Source organism: Symphodus melops (assembly GCF_947650265.1).
Source record: "Symphodus melops genome assembly, chromosome: 23".
Classification (NCBI taxonomy): Eukaryota; Metazoa; Chordata; class Actinopteri; order Labriformes; family Labridae; genus Symphodus; species Symphodus melops.
In genome coordinates this window covers 4,851,480-4,870,595 of record NC_136713.1, presented here as the reverse complement: position 1 = coordinate 4,870,595, position 19,116 = coordinate 4,851,480, and the positions used below count along the sequence as shown (strand labels likewise).

General features: G+C 41.8%; 2 protein-coding genes and 2 long non-coding RNA genes across 4 annotated transcripts; 2 read left to right on the top strand and 2 right to left on the bottom strand.

Moving 5' to 3' along the window:
- Nucleotides 1-362: 362 nt before the first annotated feature.
- On the top strand, nt 363-4,991 carry zswim2 (zinc finger, SWIM-type containing 2). The gene is made up of 10 exons (XM_079336498.1): nt 363-503; nt 993-1,149; nt 1,358-1,434; nt 1,587-1,627; nt 1,804-2,038; nt 2,363-2,614; nt 2,836-2,920; nt 3,117-3,196; nt 3,392-3,563; nt 4,254-4,991. Exons 2-10 carry the CDS (start codon nt 1,000-1,002, stop codon nt 4,830-4,832), a joined length of 1,671 nt encoding a protein of 556 aa, XP_079192624.1. The 5' UTR covers nt 363-503; nt 993-999; the 3' UTR covers nt 4,833-4,991.
- A 3,192-nt stretch (nt 4,992-8,183) lies between these two features.
- On the bottom strand, nt 8,184-15,432 carry fam171b (family with sequence similarity 171 member B). Its single transcript, XM_079335929.1, has 8 exons — nt 14,284-15,432; nt 12,974-13,207; nt 11,686-11,778; nt 11,306-11,464; nt 11,027-11,197; nt 10,803-10,919; nt 10,602-10,725; nt 8,184-10,388 (listed from the first exon to the last, which is right to left on the bottom strand). The coding sequence occupies exons 1-8, from the start codon at nt 14,492-14,494 to the stop codon at nt 9,092-9,094; spliced, it is 2,406 nt and encodes an 801-aa protein (XP_079192055.1). The 5' UTR covers nt 14,495-15,432; the 3' UTR covers nt 8,184-9,091.
- A 998-nt stretch (nt 15,433-16,430) lies between these two features.
- LOC306818392 lies at nt 16,431-17,489 on the top strand. Its single transcript, XR_013778186.1, has 2 exons — nt 16,431-16,492; nt 17,418-17,489. It is a non-coding gene; the product is annotated as an uncharacterized lncRNA (long non-coding RNA).
- On the bottom strand, nt 16,559-18,062 carry LOC306818389. Its single transcript, XR_013778181.1, has 3 exons — nt 17,570-18,062; nt 16,761-17,169; nt 16,559-16,628 (listed from the first exon to the last, which is right to left on the bottom strand). It is a non-coding gene; the product is annotated as an uncharacterized lncRNA (long non-coding RNA).
- Nucleotides 18,063-19,116: the final 1,054 nt, after the last annotated feature.

Sequence of the window (19,116 nt, the reverse complement as noted above, 5' to 3'; positions counted from 1 at the left end):
TCCTCATGAAAACTACCAAAGGCTGGCGATGACGTCATATGTAGGACACCCCTACAACCAAATAAATATCATTGATAACTTTTAAGTTTAATCATTTGTTATATTAATAGTACAAAAAATAAACTATAAACATGCGTACACAAATACAATATTTTTGTGGTGATATGTCATTTTGTTCGGTATCAATTTTACAAAAATACTTTTCATTGAAAAAGACCAAAAAATAATCATGTGATGAAAAAAAGTGTCACATACATATATTTATTCAAAAATAAATAAGTCTTATCTAAAAAGTATGCTTTTTCATGTAAAAATGAAAAAAACAGTAGAAGAAGAGTTGAGGTGATTTCCATTGGCAACGGCGCCCTCTACTGGTCTCCATGGCAACCGGTTACCAATAACTACGATACTTCTGCATTACGCTGGGAAAACAAGTTGAGGCTGATTTTAGGAGAATATATTGACAAATATGTGTACTTTTCGAGGTATTTACGTCCTCTGAGGTAAGTTTTTTCAAACAAGTCAGAAGAGTTTTAACTTTTTTTGTTCACATACCAAACTAAAGTGAGACCTGAACACTCACCAGGTGTATCTGCCGTTAATTAGCTCAATAAGCTAACGTTTGATTCGGTAGCACCGTCATTTGCAGCCTTTAGAATTTGTATATAATGCTAAAACTGGAGCGTAAACAAGGTAAAATAAACAAAACACACCGAGAATAAGTTTATAGATGAGGAAATGATTGGCGTTATAAGGAGCCCTGTCTACCAGGTTCCTCTTAAAGTTGGTGAAATTTTGTGAACAAAGTTTAGCCTCCTATAAAACAGGAAAAGTCAAGAGGTGTGCTTTTGAACTGTATAAAAATAAATAAATAAGCATGTGCGTTGTGTCCGGTCTTGTCAATCCATCTACATACATGCAGTTTTAGATAACTTTGATCCTGGTTTTCATCATCACATGTTTAATAAATGCTGAGCATCTGTATTCTGCAGTGACACAATGTTCAGGAAAACTACCTGGAGGAACACAGTTAGCAATGTAGTGAGTTTCCACCAAGACCAAGCCCTGAACACCACTATATTTCTCCTGAAGTCCTTCGGACCTACAGGATTCCTGCTCAGAGAGGAGGGAGAGACCAACAACTTCAAGGTGAATCCTTCTGTGATTTAGGATGGTTGTAATTACAAAAAGTAATGTATCTTTACTTCAAAATGAATCAATCAAGTGTCTCTCTCTCTCTCTCTCTCTCTCTCTCTCTCTCTCTCTCTCTCTCTCTCTCTCTCTCTCTCTCTCTCTCTCTCTCTCTCTCTCTCTCTCTCTCTCTCTCTCTCTCTCTCTCTCTCTCTCTCTCTCTCAGGTGTGCTTGGGTGACCCACATAACTGCACATGTCATGTGTTTACAAGGGAGCAGGAGCCATGCAAACACATCTGCTGGTATCAATAACACACAGACAGAGAAATCTGTTATTAAGACTAAAGCATGTAAAAACAGCTCCAACTGAAAAGTTATCCTTCAAATCTGTAATAGTTAATGCCATAGGAAATGAAATGATATGTAATATGATATATTAAAATTTTCTTTACAGGGTTTTACTGCGGAAATTCAGGTTGCCCAGAGAACATGAATGTGAGTTTTCATTAAGTGAAAAAAAAAGAAAGATTGCATTTTGATTTTATAGTGCAGCTGCATTTCCATCTGTATTGGATTTGTTACAGCTTGTAGTTTAAGTTAATTTAAGAAGTGACCCAACCTTGTCCATGTTTTTCTGTTGACAAGCAGTGTTAAAAATAACTCTCCTCCAGATTCCTTCCAGCTTGGACTTGTGGAAAGACAGATCTTGGAGCTGCTCCATGGTTTACACCAAACCAAATCCCACCGGATGGAGAATGATCAGCTCGCTGCTTCGGGGACCCTGAGCCAATCTGCCACAGGCGGGGAGGCTGGAAGTGTGTGCCGGAAAGTGATCGAAGCCCAGGATGTGTGTCCTATCTGTCAAGAGGAGCTGCTGGAGAAAAAACTGCCTGTGTGTTACTGCAGGTGTGTGTGCGACTTTGGACGGGGATTTACACTGTTATTGTATTCTTTTTTTCAGGCTGACATAAGCTGTTTTAGTCAACTTTTGTTGCACTACTGTCCAGAACATAACCCCTATAGCATTGTGAGTTCCAATAAAGCACATCCAACTGTTGACATATGGCACGTGTTTGGAGGAAACAACAAGCACAGATTTTCGGATGCTGAAATCTCCTGATATTTAAAAAAACAGGATATTTCATTCAAACACCAAGCAGTGCTCTGGGAAATGTTTATTTTCAGCATTGTGCAGATGGATTTTTTTTTAGTTTTCCTTGCCTCTCTCAGGTTTGGTTGTGGCAACAGCGTCCACATCTCCTGCATGAAGGTGTGGGCAGATCACCAGAGACTCTCGGACAAAGAGGAAACCGTGAAGTGCCCGCTGTGCAGGGAGGATTTCAGCTCTTTAAAGCTGCTCCAGGAGCAGGTGAGAAACACAGCACGGCTCCTCACTGCTGCAGAGAGAGAGAAGCCAGAGAGACACCTGGGAGTTCTCTGTAACAACTGTCTGGTCTGCCCAGTCATCGGTACATGTTTCAAGTAAGCAGCTGCAATAACGAGAAAAAACCTCTCTGATTATTAAACTTCATTGTTAGTACAGAAAAAGAAAAAGCTTCTTGTCTGTTGTTTTGTTTCCTGTTACTGAGTTTATTCAGACTATTTCAACTTTTTCTTTAAATGTTAAATAAGAAAACATATTCAGCATTACTAAAATGTACAGGAGAGGACAAACATCTTCATTTATTCTGTTATTATTTCAGATGTACAGTCTGCAGTTATGTCTATCTCTGTGAAGACTGTATGAAGAAGGGCTGCCACCAACAGCATCTGTTTACCTCTCGAACAGTAAGCGTCAAAATAAATATTACACAGATTTAACTCATCTCCAAGGCTCCAGTCGTCTGTAGTGTTCTGTAATAATGATTCAGATAAGGCGAAACTTGAAGGTGATTGTGGCATTTAATAAACAATGTTTTAGATGAAATGTAGTCATTGTTTACACAAATAAAGCAAATAAAAACTCTGATTTAACCATAAACAGAAAAGGAAAGAAAAGTGGCACCTTGTGGAAGACTTGAGAGATGAACGAACTGGAGCAAACTCTCAGTCAGTAACTGACAGGTAAACGATTAAATACATCTTTAAAATGTCAAAGCTATGATTGAAAATCTGTTTACTGTTCTTACCTTCAATTAAAAAAAACAGTTCACTTATAAAGAGAAAAATGACCACCAGTGTATGCTACATCCTGTCCTGTTTCCCTCGGGATCAATAAAGTATCTATCTATCTATCTATCTATCTATCTATCTGTTACTTAGCATCATCCCAGTAGCTGCAAGAGTCCTTCCAGAAAGCGTCCTGGCCTCTCTTCCTACAGTCAAGGTGAGACCCGGGTCTCGGCTCTTAGACGTAGGGCTGCAGTGTCGTATCTGTCTGCAAGACTTTAACCTGGGCCATCACGTCCGAACTCTGCCCTGCCATCACAAGGTAAAGCCACTGTGTTGGTCTTTGTTTTTCATCATCCTGATGGAAGTGTCATTTCAATAAAACGTTCTGTCAATATGATGACATAATTATGGATATGTAAATGCCAACTGTTGACTATTCATATCATTTAATGCTAAAACTTCAAACTTTAATGAGTAAGTTGCAGTATGCTCCTTAAATTTGTTGCTTAAGAAAAGTAATGCGTTTTGGACTTATAAGACGGAGCAGCTGTCTTTGGTTCAATCATTTCAATTTAAATCTGCATCTCCTTTTGTGCCTCACCCATAAGAATGGGCATCTTAACATGTTAGTGTTATTACACGACAGGAAAGAGGATGTGGTCTTTGCAGTCAGGGAGAAACAATGTGATATCCAAAGCAGCAATTTCGTGCCTTCACATCATGAAGAAGTCAAATGTTGTTCGTTAATTAGTTTTAGAATGTGTCTGAATACAGCAAAAACATAAATGTAAACAATGCTGAAAGTGTTAGAACTAAATATAGTACAGATGTTTATTTCTTAACATGAGAGAAAAACTTCAGTTCCAACCTGAACTGAATCCAAACCCAAAACTCAGTGTTCTCTTATTCAGAATCTACAAAGTGCGTCAAGTAGCTCAGACTGTTTTTAACTACCAAACTGTTGAGATGATTCAATAAAACAACATAATAATTTAAACGCATTCCTCAGTTCCATATCGAATGTGTGGACGGGATCCTGCTGAAGACCAACTGCTGCCCCTTGGACGGATTTGTCATTTATAATAATCGTTTGACTCGGCGAAGCAGTGAAAGGAAGACTCCCGCTAAGTCCTGCCTTTACAGTGAGCATGCAAAACCAGCAGAGAATAACTTACAGGACCTGTTTGTTCCTGGAGTGGCACTTATAAATTCAAATGCTTTACTTCCTTTGACCACGACGACACAGAAGGAGATGAGTGACAGACGGAGTGATTCGCAGAGAAAAACTCCTGAGAAAAGCCTCGTTTCTGTCAGTAAATGTGACTCCAAATCATCTTCCAAAACAAAACACACTCTTGTTTCACCCAGTCGGTGTCCTGCAGTGACAACTATCAGAGATCTACCGCTTCCAAACCTTTTTGTAGGGTTATGCAGACCAGAGTTAGATCACAAATGTGCAGCGAGCTCACCTGCAAGGCGAACGAGGCTGCAGCCCAAAATGACAGGCGCAGCAAATATGAAAGATACAGACAGACAAATGTCCGAGCTAAGAATGACCGGAGTCGTGATAAAAGGACAGCCGCACTGAAAGGCTTTGTTAGGTCTAATCCAGGAAGAATGTAACGGGTTAAAGCTGCACTCATGTGAAGATGTAAACATTGGTACGAAACAATAAACGTGAAAATCTCTGATATACATTCTTGTGATTAGATTTCTACATGGAACTTGGAAAAAGAATAAAAAACAATCTGATCAATGATTGGTATCAAGTAAGTTTATTAATTCAGTGCACAAAAAGGCAAGACGAATAACACAACTATCGTTACAGAGGAAAACACAAGAGGTGCACAATTTAAAGAAACTAAAGCTCATGAGGTTAAATAACTAGACACAAAAGGAGCACGCTATAAAACATGAAAATCAAAAGAGATACATTCAGCAATATCACTTTAAAACGGGAGTGGCAGTAGGTTTGATTTGATGTGTAGCTGTGTACGCTGAGATACAACTTCCTGTTTTCAAGCTGATGATGATGTCATAAAGCAGACCCTTAACTCGCTACATTTAAAACTACAAAGCCCAGGTTTGTTGTACACCCCCTTAAACAGACACTCACTAAAAAACCTAAAATGTTGCTTTCCTATATACAGACAAAAGAACAATTTGGCTGCAGAATTGAGCCAATAAATACAAAGTAAAGTCATTCATGAAACATTTTCCAATACATACCTTGATGGAAGACTAAATATGGCAAATCTGTTGCTGCAGAGTTCAATTTTAATTTTTGATTAATGGTAAATATTGCTGTCTATATTTCATTTTTGCTCAACTTATTATGGATGGCCAATGAGACCAGCATGCTGTTGTTGTCATGTTAGCGTGGGATCGCTGTGTGCCATTGTGTCAACAGAGCACATCTTAAAGTGTGCCGTGCTTGATTTGACTGAAAACTAAAGCTGCAACGTTATCGAGTATGGAACAGACATGGAGAAGAGGCATACTCGTGAATTTGGATACGTCAAAACTTTTCGATACTGTTTGATACCACGTGTTTTTAAAATGATACAGTAGACATTATTCGTATCAAAAAATCACAGACGCTTTATAAAACTACAGATCAGAAAAGAGTGAGGACCACAGGGTGTGAACTGCACCAATACATTGACTGTGTCCGTACCAAAATGTTTGCATGCATTTTTTGGGTCATGAAAAACAAGTAATTACCCCAAATTATGCAGCCATGACTTTATTTTAGTTGCTGTGATATTGAAACGGGTATTGATCTTGTTTGATTTGTACTAGAATCATATCAAAATGTAAAAATCTGGTATTGTACCATGATTTTGTATATTGAAAATCGTTAAACAGCTAAAATTTGAAACCTGCAGTGTTGTTAACAATCAGCCAAATGCTAATGTCAGTAGCCTACTAACATGTTAACAACCACAGTGCTAACTTGGGGATTTTTAGCAGATGAAAAGTTAATGTTTTTCATCTTCTTTGCTCAGCATGTTAGCCACCTGCTAATTAGCACTTTAAGTACCGTAAATTCCGGACTATAAGCCGCTACTTTTTTCTCACACTTCGAGCACTGCGGCTTCTACTCCGGTGCGGCTAATGCATGGATTTTTTATGGGGGACAATGAGCTTCTGCCGCAAACACATTTGACTTCGTCACGTCGGATCTTAATATCAGTCCTTTTGCGCTTCATGCACGCACCCTCATCATGGAAAACACACGGAGAAATACATATGATGCAGCTTTCAAGTTAAAGGTGATTGACCTGGCTGTCAAAGAAGCTAACAGAGCTGCTGCACGTTAAGATGACACTGACAGCGACAACAGAGACTGAGGAAGTGAGTAATGAAGTCATTCTGAGGCAGTGAATGGATGGACTTTTTCTTGTGAAATATATTACGGTCATCTTTTTCATCAGCCGTGTTACAGACACCGTCGGCTAGGCTTCATATTGTAACGGTTCATGTTGTAAAGTCAGTAGTTGATAATGTGTTCATAATTCCGATTATGTGGAGAGTCAGTGAATGCACCAGCGAGAACGTGTTGAGTGGCTGTATGAGAGAACGCTGGGGGAGAGAGTTGGATTGTTACGGCAAGTTATGTGTTGCTCTCTGCTGTAAACGGTGTGGTCACGGCCGACAGTGATCGGGTTATTAAAAGTTATTATTTGAACGCTCTCGTCGTCCTTTAACGTCCGTACGGACGCTACAGTATTTGCGGATGTTACCGGTAGCCTACGTCTGTGTAAATAGCTCTTGTTATAGCGTGGACACCTGCGGCTTATAATCAAGTGCGGCTTATATATGTACAAATACATTTATTTACTTATTTTTAGCCGGTGCGGCTTATATCCAGGTGCGCTCAATAGTACGGAATTTACGGTAATTACAAACAATGCAGTTTACAGTTTTGAATTCTTGTAAAAGTTAGAGATCACTGATGTTGTCTGTCTTATAAAGATCCATATAAAGCCTCAAATATTGACCGTATTGTGGAGGAGGGATCACCAAAGAAACAAATCGTCACCTTCAATAAAGTATAGCAGTCCACGTGTTTCAGTTTGGTTCAAAGTGATGGACCAACATTCAGAGGAAGTCGTCAACCAATGATCAACAATCAACGTCGCTAACCTTCAGCACTCTGTGCTCACTACACATTGAGCAGCTTCATTTTGATACTTTCATTGAAAATCAAATGAAAACTGAATTTCTTTCTCTAATGCAAAACCAGTACAAGTCAATACTGTAAGTAACAAGTCAACATACTTTTAATGTTTTGGAGTAGTTTTTGAAAGTTTAACTTAAGGCACCAAAAAAATCTATGTGCAAGGACAAAAAAGACATCAGAATCTAAGAAAGCATCAATAATACAAACCATAAATCATAACTTCAGGGCCGAGGGGTAAAAGGGTTAAATGACCTTCTTAACTTCAAAATACAAATTGTAGTTTTGAGCTGTGTGCTTTAAAAAACTATACAAACGCCCTGCAATCCTTTCAGAAATGTCCCGTTCTCAGACTGTTCAAGTACGCTGATATTAACATAAGTTACTTCTCTAAGTTGTCCAACACTTTCCAGCTACACACAGAATGGATGTGGTTTGAAACTGGGGTCACTGGGACTGTGTGATGTTCAATGGTTGTTGACAGTAGTTGGAGTTGGCAGCACAACAGTCTCTTATCAAGACGAGACAATGAAAGAAATCATTCAGTCAACAAGTAATCTAACGGCTACGATGGCGTTAAGTTAGCTCTACTGTAAAGCTGTTTTCACACACTCAAAGAAAACATTCATTTTCATGCATTCTAAAATTATTGTGGGCCTAAAACCTAAAATAACAGGTCGTAACTTGACAATGGCAGCTTAGTTTTATAATGTACATCAGTGTTTTTTTCCCCATGTTCCAATCATGAACCCCAGAGTTTGTTTTTACTCAAGTTAAATGATTCAGAAAGATCTAAACAAGGTGTTGGGAAAGCTTCGATTTCGTCTTTAATTTACAGCAGGCATTTTCGGTGAGGATAAGTGCACTACACGTAGACCTGTATCCGTGTCCCTCCTGCTTTCTCACCCGATTGATCGACAAATGCTGGGCCCTCTGTAATCATAGTGAATAATTACAGGCAGTCAGAAGGCACCCATACCAGTACTGTGGGATCATGGGATATCGTGTTCACATGGACGTGAAGCTGTGAAGAATCTCGCTGGTGTTCCTTCAGATTCAGGTGAAAGTTAAGCGTGGTGCACGGTCTTGTCTAACAGCAGCTACATGAAGCTTCAACATGACGTCGATCCTGCGTTTTCTTTTTTTTTCTTGAGCTAGCTTAGCATTCTTTGGCAAAGTTGTAAAATCACATAAATTAACAACAACGATGCCTGTGAGCACAGGTGGTAAAGACTGACTGAGATCAGTCGGCACTGATGACACAATGTGATGAAGGTAGCTCATTTCACCGTATTCACACAGCGGCCTTCTTGATCTGACACTGTGTCAGGGTTGGAAGCTTGAATGTTGTCGCACTGTGTGGCTGTGAAAAAGTAAAAGGCAGGAAATGTGAGAAATTGATATCCGTCTCCTTACTGATAAAAAAATAATAAACGGTGATAATCTCGAGGGACGCTTGGCCATATCTGTTAAAAGCTTCCAGCAGGTTCCAAGATTTCACATGTGGAACGCAGCAGTGTGATTTGAACCGGGTTTGAGCTCCACAACCTGAGCGTAATGTCAGACCAAAATGTTTCCTGTATGAATACAGTTATCGTAGGCTACATGGGTAATGGGACATCAAAAATAAGCACTGGTGAAGGAGTTTTTATCTGAGCCGTGCTCTAGTTTCGCTTGGTGAGAGGACGCCCTTCGCGAACATGCTTGGCACTCCTCTTCTCTGTCTTGCCCTTCTCTCTCACCTTCCTGAGGCGCCGTGGAGGTGGTGTTCCTCTTGACTCACTGTCTTCCTGAGCGCTGGATGTATCCATCCCGTCTCGTTCTTCAGGAATGTTGGGTATAGCCCCGCTGCTCCCGTCTAAAATGTTCCTCAGAGAAGGGTCCTCCGGCGTGCATGTGGCAGTAGTGCCACTCTCGCTACTGCTCAGATCCGGCTCTTCGACATAGCGTCCCCCTCGGCTGTGGTGCGGCAGGGACGAGGCTCGGATTGAAGGCCTGTCGCGCTCCGTCTCACGGACACTATGCTGAGGCTCGTTCATGTCCACGCCAGAGTCCAGGCTGGTGTCGTTGCTGCTCGGTGGGCGGTGGCGGTTCTGGAGCTCGATGATGGAGTGGCGCACTTGTGCGGCTGGCTTTCCGTCCAAGGAGACGAACCAGGCTCTTGGGTGAGATGACAAGGGCTTCCCCCGGGTCAACTCCAACAAGGTGCGCTCTGAAATCCCCTGCAGCTCACTGGGTACGCCATGCCCGCTGCTGAAGCCCTGCATCCCAGCTGCCTCATTCAGAGTCCCGGGCACGGAGACGGAGGACTCCAGGAGGTTACTGTAACGCCCCCACACGCTGGGGTTTGGGCCTTGGGGAGGAGTTTCCAGAGGCTGTGGCTCATCCTGGCTGCTCTGCTGTGGATTGCTGCCACCTTGGGAGTGTTTGGGTAGCGTCTGGGTGTAGCTGTCTTTACTGGCTGGTTCGGTGTCATACTCTGCTCCATTGCGGGGAAAAGTGGCAGACTTACAACCTGACAGTTGCTGCTCTTGATTACTGAAAAGCTCAGACGCTTGAATAATCGCCACTGGCTGGTTGTACAGATGAACCAGCTTATCTTGAAAGAAGTTGTCAGTGTTCATGTTTTTGTTCTGCTCTGATTTCTCTCGAATTCGAGCCACCTCATCATTGTTGATGTAGTGAGACGACTGTTGGGAACCTTTGATGCGGTCCAGAGTGATGTTCTCGTAGAAAGGAGCAGCCAGGTGACTCCCTGGATCCTCCACGTAGATGTTGTAGTTGGCCTTGTGCCTCGGCGTGGAAGACGGTTCACACTGGACGCTGCAGGAGGCGAGGCTGTTTTCGCCCGATCTGAAAAGCAAACCCTCTTCCATATGCGTGGAAGTGGTTTGGTCTTTTTTCACCACTGTGAGTTTGGAGAAGCGTGCTCTCCTCCTCCTGGGCTGTCGCTGAGAACTTCTGTAAAGAAGGAATACAGTCTCATTGGGTTTGTAAAGCCAGATGATGAAACGTCGAAATCAGCAAGAGAGAAGGAGTTTCCAACTGGAGGAAGTTGATGATTTTTTGTTTTAATTAAAAGTAAAATGAAGTGGAAGATTTCAACATTTGAAAAACCTGTTTTATGTGGTGTTGTTTGACTGTGACTCATATGCTTCTGAGCTGATTTCTTACCCGCAGTGACAAAGCAGCAAGGACAGAAATCCGATCACTATGGCCAGAGTTCCTCCCAGAATTCCCACCAACAGGTAAGTGTGGTACGATAAGAAATCCAGAGAGCTTCCATGTCCCAGGTAATCTGCACGGTCACATGATCGACAGTCAGCACATAGTTACTCGTACAGAGCGAGTACACTGTTTACAGGAGTTTCTTACTGTTTGTTGAGGGAAGGGGAGCAGCGATCCAGTGGCCCAGATGTGAAGCGGTGTAGGTCCACAGCAGCTCATCACCGACTCTTTTCACAATCCCCAGACCCTGATTCTCCCAGGCCCCTTAAAACCGAATCAGAAGAAGCTCACGTGAATGTAGACAGATTCAGGGTTGAGTAAATATTAGGACAGATCACTTTCACTTTCCGTCTTTGTCAGTGACTTCTTACCTGTCTTTATGTTGAAGGCCCAGGCTGGTACTGTGTCAGCAGCCCTGAGGTGTGTGTTGTGTCCCAGGGGAAGACTGATCTGAATCGGCCCTCTGACCTGCAGCTGCTCACCACCAGAGTACAGCAGGACGTTAATGGCTGCTACGGCCTTCAGCTCGATGCTCCTGAACACTGAGCACACGAGGAGGAGTCAATATGTAAGAAACATTGACCTGTTGCTATTTTGCAGAGAAATCTACTTTCATTTCTTCCATTTATGAGGCCTTATTTAGCTCTTACCTGATTTGCTGCTGATGATGCCTGGAGTGCAGTTTGCACAGTCTTTAGCTAGGTGGTGCTGTGGTACAGTTAGGTACACTGTCAGTGAGGAGATGTTGCTCTTATCAGACACTGTGAGGAGGTTTTTGGGGAACTTAACCTTGGGTTGAGATGAGCTGTCTGTAAGGAGAAGATGATATTTTATACCTCTTTTTCTTTTTTAAATTGTGGAATCAAAAAGTTTAAATCTGCTGAGCTTAATTGGACCAAACTGTCACTTTAAGCTTTATTCTGACAACTCAAGCATTGAAATGTAAGATGCAACCTATAAAGACAGGTGAAGGGTCTGCTGTAGTTTATCCATTTCCAATGAAGGTTTAATAAGAAGTGTGTAAACTTACCAGGTAACTTCCCGGTGATGATGACAGAGTCTTCAAACAACCAGATGTTGCCCTGAGTGTGAGGGAGCAGCAGCAGTGTGACAGCCGAGAAAACTGCAGGAAGACAGACCAAAGGTCAGGTAAAAACATTGTGTGTGTGTGTGTGTGTGTGTGTGTGTGTTTTCTCCAGTTATAGCACGTTTGAAATGCACACTAAATTAGATTTTGCAGAAATGTCTTATTCTCCCAACAAAAACCTAATTCTGGATACTTGTAGTTGTTAAATTCCACCAGCAGGTGGCATTGTTACTTAAAGCCTTCTTTTAGGGTTCAGCTGTCTGGATCAGCATCACAAAAGGGAGGCGCCTCTGAATGCAGAGCGAAGCAGGTCCCGACAGATGACACACTCTGATGTTATCCCTCCCGACACCTGCTCCCTGTTTGCTTTAAAACACCACAGGAAACGCATAATAGAGTCAGACCCGGAGCTTTTTTTTTTTTCTATACCAACATGATACCGCTGTGGCTGAAGAGCCCCCACCCCCCCTCAGCGGAGGACAAAGACAGTTTGCTGAGGCAGGGATATATTCCTGTACGTGTAGCTGCAGAGACGATCGATACATGGAGGATAGGAGACGGCGTTTAGTTACTGAACACGTGCTTCGTCATGAAGAAACCTCAGTGACAAGTTGTATGTTGTCGCAGACACTTCATTAATCTGTAATGACTGTAAATAATGCAGGTGTGTGACGTGGTTGATTTTTCTCGGTTTGTGTAATAACTTTTAACCTCAAGAGTTTCCTTTTTTGTTTTTACGAATCAGTAAATCCATGAAGAGAAATGTGTTTTATTCACTTTTTCACAGCAGTATGAGCTAAAGTCCTTAATTATGCTGCGATCAATCCTCGTTGTTAAATCCTCTTTAGCTTTCCTAAAAGAGGAGGTCGGGGTCAGCTGAACATCCAGCAGAGAGGATATTTACCAGCTGTCTGTAAACATGAGGAATAGAAAGTTATTGTAGTATCTTCTCTTTGAACCAGACGATATATAAAACTTCCTGAGTGATGGATCCACTGCTTTGATATTGTGTCTTATTTTGGTAATTGAAATTCAATTACTCTAAGTAATGTAGTGACAAAATAATTCAGATAAACGTGTAAGTTTTAGGATGGCTGCAAGCTGTGTCACAAATCTGAATGCTTCAATATAACTTAGATGTTGTCTGTCAGGGACTGGAGAGCAGGTACAAACTGTGTGTTGTACGTGTATGTGCCTGTGTGGACAGGAAGTTGTTGTGCTTGTTACTCACTGGGTCTCTTGTTGGTGCTCCAGGGCACAGGGGTGGGGACGTAGCCCTCCATGTTTCCCAGCAGAGTCAAACTGAGACCTGGACTGTAATCCACCCAGAGCAGAACATCACCTGTATCTCCCGTTTGTGCTGAGCTCTTTAAAGTGTGGTTCACGTAAACGTCCACAGAAGCCCCCTGCAGTGGCTGCCGGGTCACCATGTCTCTCACCAGGACTTTCAGGGCGAACGGGGACTCTGGTGAGAAAACACAATCGTCATGATAACCTCTAAATGTCCCACTTTTTGTCTGTGAATTTTACATATATCCTCTTATTTCCTTGAGCCTCCCTGTATGAAATCAATGTATTACATGTGTCTCTGCATGTGCTTCCTCTCAGCAGCCCTCACTAACCTTTCTCTCTCCATGAAAAAGTGATGAGGCAGCACGGCTGAATGAAAAATACATCAAAACAGAATGCAATGTTTCTTCTCCTGCGTTTCCTCTAACCCTCCACTTTGACTTTCATGCACATTCGAGCACGTTAAACACTCTGCACACGCAGGCTCATATTTCAGCAAAAATGAAAACACGTAGTCTTTGACATTTGTTAGAATATATTTATGAATGTTATTTTACTGTTGAAGATAAATGCAGCTAAACGATTTACCCTTTATAGACTGCCTCTACATTTGATCGTGACGTGGCTCATCTGGACTTCCTAGGTGAGCATTAATGTTTCCTTTGGTGATTACAGTGTGTAACAACAGGATTACCATGCTCCACATTAACACACCATCAGCTCAGGCCAAAAAGATAACACCTGAAATCCCTCCAACCTGCCAATTGTACTCCTTAAGCCTCCTGTGGTGTTGGCCAGACTGCGTGTGAATCATAGATTATTTAGCTGATCACTATTCAGAATACTTTTCAGGCTCCTAAATACATTAAATGCATTAAATCAATGTGTAGTGTCAGGGTGAATGAAACTGTATTTTCTGTGATGCTTATATAAAAAGAAGGGATGTGTGGGGGGCACTGTTGTCTGTACCAAAAAGAAAACAAACAGCCACAGTAAAGGTGTAATCTGCACTGTATACATTTTTTCCCACAGAAATAAGATTTTGTAACAAATGTATTCCAGATGTTTGTGTAAATGAAGATAGATTTAAAGTACAGCAAACCGAAATAGATTAACATTATAAAAAGATGACATCACGTTTTGGCTCCAGATAAATAAAAACAACAACATGAGATGCTCTTCACTAATGAGTCACGGTGTTGTCGCTTATTTCCATTTAGTCTAAAAAAAGACTGACTCCTTTCTGTTTACCTGCTGTGACACCGGAGAGGCTCGCAGGTCTCCCCGGGGTGGTCGGCTCGGTGCCCGAGTGTTGTCCTACCACGACGTTGAGGCTATTGTCCCCGGGCGGAGAGGAGGAAGGCAGGCCGCCGCCCTCCTCCGCTGCTCCCACCGCAGAGAAACACCGAGACAGGAGAAAGAGCAGCAGGAGCGGCGGCAGGTGACGTTCAGCAGCGGGCATGGCGAGAGGGTAAGCAGACTCAAAGACATACCGGACCGCGAGGAAAGGAGAAAGAAGTCCACCCGTGTAAGTGTCTCGGTCACGAAGGCCTCGTGTTTTTCATGGTTTGCTGAAACGACGGCGCGCACATAACGGGGGAAAGCCCCGTGGAGAAAGGATGAACAGAGCTGGTGCTGAGGCTGGGCGTGTGTAGCCAAAGATCGTGTGTAATAAGAGGACGTCACTCACTTGAAAAAAAAAAAAAGTAACACTGCTGGGTGACTTTATTTGAAGCAGTAAATAGATGTGTTTAGAAATCACGCAAGACACAAAGTGGGAATTTTTTTTAATCTTTATTGTTTAATGAGACAACTAAACGGAATCAATAACCACTTAAAATGACATGCATGTGTTATATAATTCGGGGAAAACGGAAAGAGTGGGATATCTTTCCACAATTACGATCTTTGGTTAGATGGGGAGACGCTGTTGCATCATTTGGGCCCTCTGTCGGTTAATTGAGATTCCTGCATGATGTATATAGAGGTCTGAGTGTTGGCTCCTTAAGGCAGGAAGAGATGTTTTATAGCTGCTGAGATAATGAGTGTTTTTGGGAGGCATAGCCTACACAGATCAAGTGACAGAACAGAGGGTCAGGTTATGTGTATGAGCTCTCCATATTCCAGTTTAAATACATTTACTTGTGTCACATCAGACTTGATAATGCTGGAGAGTTACTGTATTAACGTTTAATCTTAATATACAAATAAAAAATTGCTCCCCAGATAGAATAGCTGTGCACACACTGCTAATAAAACACAACTTTTGGACTTAATCTTGCACTCCCTCATTCTCAGTGCCTACCCACCCACTTCCCCCATGTTTCCTTTTTTCCAGAAATCCTTCTCGGCACATCCTGAAGAAGGAGGAAGAGAAGCGGCGTCTGGGCCAGCATCATCACTACCATCCCCCCAATATATGGTAACAAAATCAATCTTAAAAAGGGAACTATTCTTACATTTAGAAGTGTGATATGCATGTTGGAGTTAAAGGCAGGGTAGGTAATTTCCTCCAGATCCACTTTAAGTTTTTGGTAGAAATTGTCTTTATGTCCTGACACTAATTAAGATCTTATGTCAGTTTGTTTTTTTATAAACCAATCAAGCCTCTTTACTTCAATAGTTCTAGTGAGGGGTGGATACTTTCAGAAAATTACTAACCCTGCTTTCCCAGCTACTGATGGTACCATACATTTATTTTTCTTATTGGGAAGGTTCATGATGCATCCTGTGTTCAAATATTCTGTTTCCTCAGTGAGCGCTGTTACCTGACAAATCCTCTGGAACAGCCTGATTGAAGACGAGTCCCCCTCAGGCCTTCAGTGTTTGAAAATGTTCTTCTGTTTGTCATGTGGATGGTCTGTGAGGAGATTAACAGTAAAGCAACACTTCCTGCTGTGAATGTGTCTTCAGGTTTTAAAAGTGACTGTTGTGCTGCCTCTGCAGAAGAAGTCTCTGATGTAAGTATGGTGAAATCTGATGTTTATCAAATTAATTGAGGGTTTAGTTAAACAAGACTCATCCTCTGCCCACTAGTCCCCCTGAGCGAAATGTTTTTCTAATCTAAAAAACAATTAGCTCTTATTTACCTGGATGGTCTGTGAGGAGATTAAACAGCCCTAATGGTAAAGAAACACTTTGAATGTTGTCTGAGTCCAGTGTTAGCTTTACTTTCTCTGAATAATTAACATTTCCTGCTGTGAATGTGTCTTCAGGTTTTAATAGTAACTCTGATGTTTTTCATCTTCAGTGTGTTTACTTAAACAAGACACATTCTCAGTTACCTGACAAATCCTCATCCCCCTTGTCTTTAATACCATCCAGGGAAAAAAACAAACATGTGCAGCCCTAACAGTAGAAACACTTTCAATGTTGTCCAGCTGTGCTTGTTGTGAATGTGTCTTCAGGTTTTAAAAGTGACAGTTGTGTTGACTCTGCATAAGAAGTCTCTCCTGTTGATGTAAGTATGGTGAACGTTTACTTAAATGTTAGCAGTGTGAGGCTAAACTGTGAGAAATACTCCAATTGGTTGAAAGGTTTTTAATCAGCACGTTTGAAGTAGTCAATGTCCTCAGTTTCCAAAGCAGCACACAGACCTGTAAAAAACAAATGCAGTTAGAACAAGCACGTTTTAGACTAACAGCTTGTAGGTGACAGTCTGAACAGACATAGTTAAAGTACATGCTAGCGTCAAGAAAAAGTGACTTATGTGTTTTCAAAGTACTCACGGTGGTTCTGGGGTGAATCGGGCAGCATAACTGGCCGGCTACGTGTGCTCGGCCAAGTGGCGCAGGACAAGTGGCCTTTACCCTGCTTTTGCCCTGCCGCGTGCCGCTGCCGCGCCAAGACGAGACTGACTCTTTGTACTCTGCTCCCGCAGGCGTTCAGCTCGGACTCGGAGCAGGTGAACTCCATCGTCCCCGATTACTCCAAGCCCAGCAGCCAATCAGAGGGCCTCTACAGCGCGAGGGCTAACGCGCATGCGTTGACACAATTAGGACGATGTCGGTCAGCTGCGGGAAGTCGGATGGTGTGTGGGGGCGTGCATCAATCGGGACTTCTTCCTCTGTGATTGGCTGCTGGGCTTGGAGTAATCAGGACGATGGAGTTCACCTGCTCCGAGTCCGAGCTGAACACCTGCGGGAGCAGAGTACAAAGAGTCAGTCGTGTCTTGGCGCGGCAGCGGCACGCGGCAGGGCAAAAGCAGGGTAAAGGCCACTTGTCCTGCGCCACTTAGCCGCGCACACGTAAGCCGGCCCCGGCCAGGTATGCTGCCCGATTCACCCCAGAACCGTGAGTACTTTTCAAAACACTTAGTCATTTTTTTTTCTTCAAGCTAATGCTAGCTAACGTGTGCTTTACCCATTTGCTTGTTTCTTTTACAGGTCTGTGTGCTGCTTTGGAAACTGAGGACATCAGCTACTTCTGACGTGTGCCGATTAAAAATCTTTCAACCTCTTGTGTAGAATTTTTCAAAGTGAAAAACACCTGACAGTTTAGCTTTAGCATCACACTGCTTATGTGTAAGTAAACCTACATCGACAGGAGAGCCTTCTTATGCAGAGTCACTTTTAAAACCTGAAGACATCCACAGCAGGAAATGTTAAATCAGCATAAGAAGTGAACCTCAGATAAACTTAACTTTAAGGCTGCACACACTTGTTTAAGCTAATATCTGTGCTGATTAAAAATCTTTCAAAGTTAATAACACCTGTCAGTTTATCATCACACTGCTAATGTTTAAGTAAACATACACTCAGTTCACCATACTTACATCAAAAGAAGGGACTTCTTATGCAGAGTCACTATAAAAACCTGAAGACATCCACAGCAGGAAATGTTAATTATTCAGCATAAGAACAAATGAAGCTAATACTGGACCTCAGATAAATTGAAAGTTTCATTGCTGTGTGCTGCTTTGGAAACTGAGAACATCAGCTATTTACCCATCAAACTGTGCAGTCAATAAAACATCTTAAAAACTTTTGATGTCTCATTATTCCTCAATGTTTGGTTCAATAATATTGAGATTATAACGGCTCCTCCCAGGACATAAGGGAAGGAAGTCAGATGTCTACATAAACTTCAGGACTGTAACAACTTGCCCTCCATATTAATCAAGGAAAGCTTTAAACAGTGGTTGAGAAATAACTGCACATGTTGGTTTGGGTAAGCAGCACACAGACCTGTAAAAGAAGAGCAGTGTGGTTAGAGTGAGCATGCTTTCAGGTCAGCAGTCTAAACAGCTGGAGGCAGAAATAAAACCTGACCTCATCCCACTGATTAAAGAGTCAATGTGAAGATAAACTTACTAACTCATTCTGTGCTTTTCTGCATCTAGATGTGAGAAGGATCCCTAAACATCACGCCATCATTAACACTTGTCTGACCAATGAAGCTTTCAATAAACACTCAACATGCTGTTTTACCTCTGCTGCAGAACAAACTGGTGTAAATGATTTACATGTTGCTATCATTGAATATGTAATGAGTAGAGTCAGAGAGCACATTTAATGTAAACATGACTTTATTCTAATTAAACACACTAAACACTTTCTAACAGACAAATCATCTTACCACAGAGGTTCACCTGAAACACACAGGACAAACACCGAGGTCAACATCAAGTCTATTTGAAGAGTCAGTGAAGCAATGTTGATAAAATATTCTTATCTTAAATCTTCAGCAGAGACTCCATCATCACTTCAACGCATCGTCCAATCAGGCTGCAGATCTACGATGACGTTGCTGCAGAGGAAGAGAAACACATCTTAGTTCCTGATGTCAAACAAAACAAAGAATATGTTTAATAAATACTGAGGATTAACAAGAAGACTACAGAGAGCAACCTGTTTTAATAAAGGACATAAGATCATTCAAAACTGTGATTTAAGTTTTATAATTTACAGTATTATCGTTTATGATTAAAGATTAAGTGTATATACTGAAGGTTAAGAAGTGTTCATTCAAAAACTTGTAGCTGGAATAAAATGTTTAAATTGTAAAGGTTTCCATCAAATCTTTAAATCATAATTTAAGTCTCGACAGACAGGACTTATTTTATTATTCATTGAATTGATCAAA